At 55.2% G+C, this 2,760-nt stretch overlaps 1 protein-coding gene across 1 annotated transcript; it reads left to right on the forward strand.

The window, feature by feature from the left end:
• The first annotated feature begins 873 nt into the window (after nt 1-873).
• LOC134545726 (serine/arginine repetitive matrix protein 2-like) lies at nt 874-1,275 on the forward strand. The gene has a single exon (XM_063388632.1). The coding sequence runs from the start codon at nt 874-876 to the stop codon at nt 1,273-1,275; it is 402 nt and encodes a 133-aa protein (XP_063244702.1).
• The last annotated feature ends 1,485 nt before the right edge of the window (nt 1,276-2,760 follow it).

Genomic DNA, 2,760 nt, shown 5'->3' on the forward strand with positions numbered 1-2,760 from the left:
TCACTCACGTCAAGAAGTGCCAACCACTCCGAGGCGCAAGACAGCACGCGCGAGCAGTACACTCCCCACTCACCCACGTCAAGAAGAGCCAACCACTCCGAGGCGCAAGACAGCATGCGCGAGCAGTACACTCCCCGCTCACCCACGTCAAGAAGAGCCAACCACTCCGAGGCGCAAGACAGCATGCGCGAGCAGTACACTCCCCGCTCACTCACGTCAAGAAGAGCCAACCACTCCAAGGCGCAAGACAGCATGCGCGAGCAGTACACTCCCCGCTCACCCACGTCAAGAAGAGCCAACCACTCCGAGGCGCAAGACAGCATGCGCGAACAGTACACTCCCCGCTCACTCACGTCAAGAAGAGCCAACCACTCCGAGGCGCAAGACAGCATACGCGAGCAGTACACTCCCCGCTCACTCACGTCAAGAAGAGCCAACCACTCCGAGGCGCAAGACAGCATGCGCGAGCAGTACACTCCCCGCTCACTCACGTCAAGAAGAGCCAACCACTCCGAGGCGCAAGACAGCATGCGCGAGCAGTACACTCCCCGCTCACCCACGTCAAGAAGAGCCAACCACTCCGAGGCGCAAGACAGCATGCGCGAGCAGTACACTCCCCGCTCACCCACGTCAAGAAGAGCCATCCACTCCGAGGCGCAAGACAGCATGCGCGAGCAGTACACTCCCCGCTCACCCACGTCAAGAAGAGCCAACCACTCCGAGGCGCAAGACAGCATGCGCGAGCAGTACACTTCCCGCTCACTCACGTCAAGAAGAGCCAACCACTCCAAGGCGCAAGAAAGCATGCGCGCGCAGTACACTCCCCGCTCACCCACGTCAAGAAGAGCCAACCACTCCTAAACGCAAGACAGCATGCGCGAGCAGTACACTCCCCGCTCACCCACGTCAAGAAGAGCCAACCACTCCGAGGCGCAAGACAGCATGCGCGAGCAGTACACTCCCCGCTCACTCACGTCAAGAAGAGCCAACCTATCCGAGGCGCCAGACAGCATGCGCGAGCAGTACACTCCCCGCTCACCCACGTCAAGAAGAGCCATCCACTCCGAGGCGCAAGACAGCATGCGCGAGCAGTACACTCCCCGCTCACCCACGTCAAGAAGAGCCAACCACTCCGAGGCGCAAGACAGCATGCGCGAGCAGTACACTTCCCGCTCACTCACGTCAAGAAGAGCCAACCACTCCAAGGCGCAAGACAGCATGCGCGCGCAGTACACTCCCCGCTCACCCACGTCAAGAAGAGCCAACCACTCCTAAACGCAAGACAGCATGCGCGAGCAGTACACTCCCCGCTCACCCACGTCAAGAAGAGCCAACCACTCCGAGGCGCAAGACAGCATGCGCGAGCAGTACACTCCCCGCTCACTCACGTCAAGAAGAGCCAACCTATCCGAGGCGCCAGACAGCATGCGCGAGCAGTACACTCCCCGCTCACTCACGTCAAGAAGTGCCAACCACTCCGAGGCGCAAGACAGCATGCGCGAGCAGTACACTCCCCGCTCACCCACGCCAAGAAGAGCCAACCACTCCGAGGCGCCAGACAGCATGCGCGAGCAGTACACTCCCCGCTCACCCACGCCAAGAAGAGCCAACCACTCCGAGGCGCAAGACAGCCTGCGCGAGCAGTACACTCCCCGCTCACCCACGCCAAGAAGAGCCAACCACTCCGAGGCGCCAGACAGCATGCGCGAGCAGTACACTCCCCGCTCACCCACGTCAAGAAGAGCCAACCACTCCGAGGCGCAAGACAGCATGCGCGAGCAGTACACTCCCCGCTCACTCACGTCAAGAAGAGCCAACCTATCCGAGGCGCCAGACAGCATGCGCGAGCAGTACACTCCCCGCTCACCCACGCCAAGAAGAGCCAACCACTCCGAGGCGCAAGACAGCATGCGCGAGCAGTACACTCCCCGCTCACCCACGCCAATGAGAGCCACAGCGGGAGGTCGTTGCCGCGCACTCCCGTCTCGCCGAGAGTCCGCGTCGAATAAACTATGTATATTACTTTACTCTTTGTGTTTACTTGCGTTTGTAGACTTCTCTTACCCTTGCTCTGTGTTGTCAATGTTATACGCTTCAATGAATACAGGCAATTTGAATTTAAATTGTTATATTTTTGAGTTCACTTTTTTCACAACTAAGGCTATTGGTAAATAAAGTTGGCAGCTAATTAACTGATGTGCATAATATCAATTATTTTTTCTTTAGAAGCCAACTGCTTCCCGTAAAATGGTCAATACAAAGTTAACCCAAATGTCGGATAAAGATTTGGTTTTGACACAACTACATCGCGCTAGCCACACAGGCTCAGTTCACATCCGCGACAGCTGGCAATTTTCACCAACTACAACTTTAGTTCTAAATGTGTTCTAATTCTTCATAGCTTTGCCCGAGCACTGAACACGTAAGCTCGTGGAATCATATTGAGGTGTTCGTGACTTCGGCATTAGTTCACCTGGTAAGGTGTGTTTAATTCCTATGATGCATTACTAGGAAGGAAAAAGAATAGATCAATTATTTAGTTGACAGCATGGCTGACACACGTCGTTGCACTGAAAACGTTTTGCAATGTATGGAAAACATCTGTAGGGCAAACTATTTTAATGGAAAACGCGTTTAGGCAAACGCCTTTATAGTAAGAGATGTTTAGGTCAAACTAAGGGCGCGGTTACACGGGACCCTGAACTACTTCAGGTGAACATGTTTATGTAAACACGTTTACAAACGCGAAAGTGTACGGTT

This window comes from Bacillus rossius, chromosome 1 (genome assembly GCF_032445375.1).
Source record: "Bacillus rossius redtenbacheri isolate Brsri chromosome 1, Brsri_v3, whole genome shotgun sequence".
NCBI lineage: Eukaryota > Metazoa > Arthropoda > Insecta > Phasmatodea > Bacillidae > Bacillus > Bacillus rossius.

Excerpts from the sequence above, each read along its gene's own strand:
- LOC134545726 (XM_063388632.1), top strand. The coding sequence starts at position 874 with ATGCGCGAGCAGTACACTCCCCGCTCACCCACGTCAAGAAGAGCCAAC.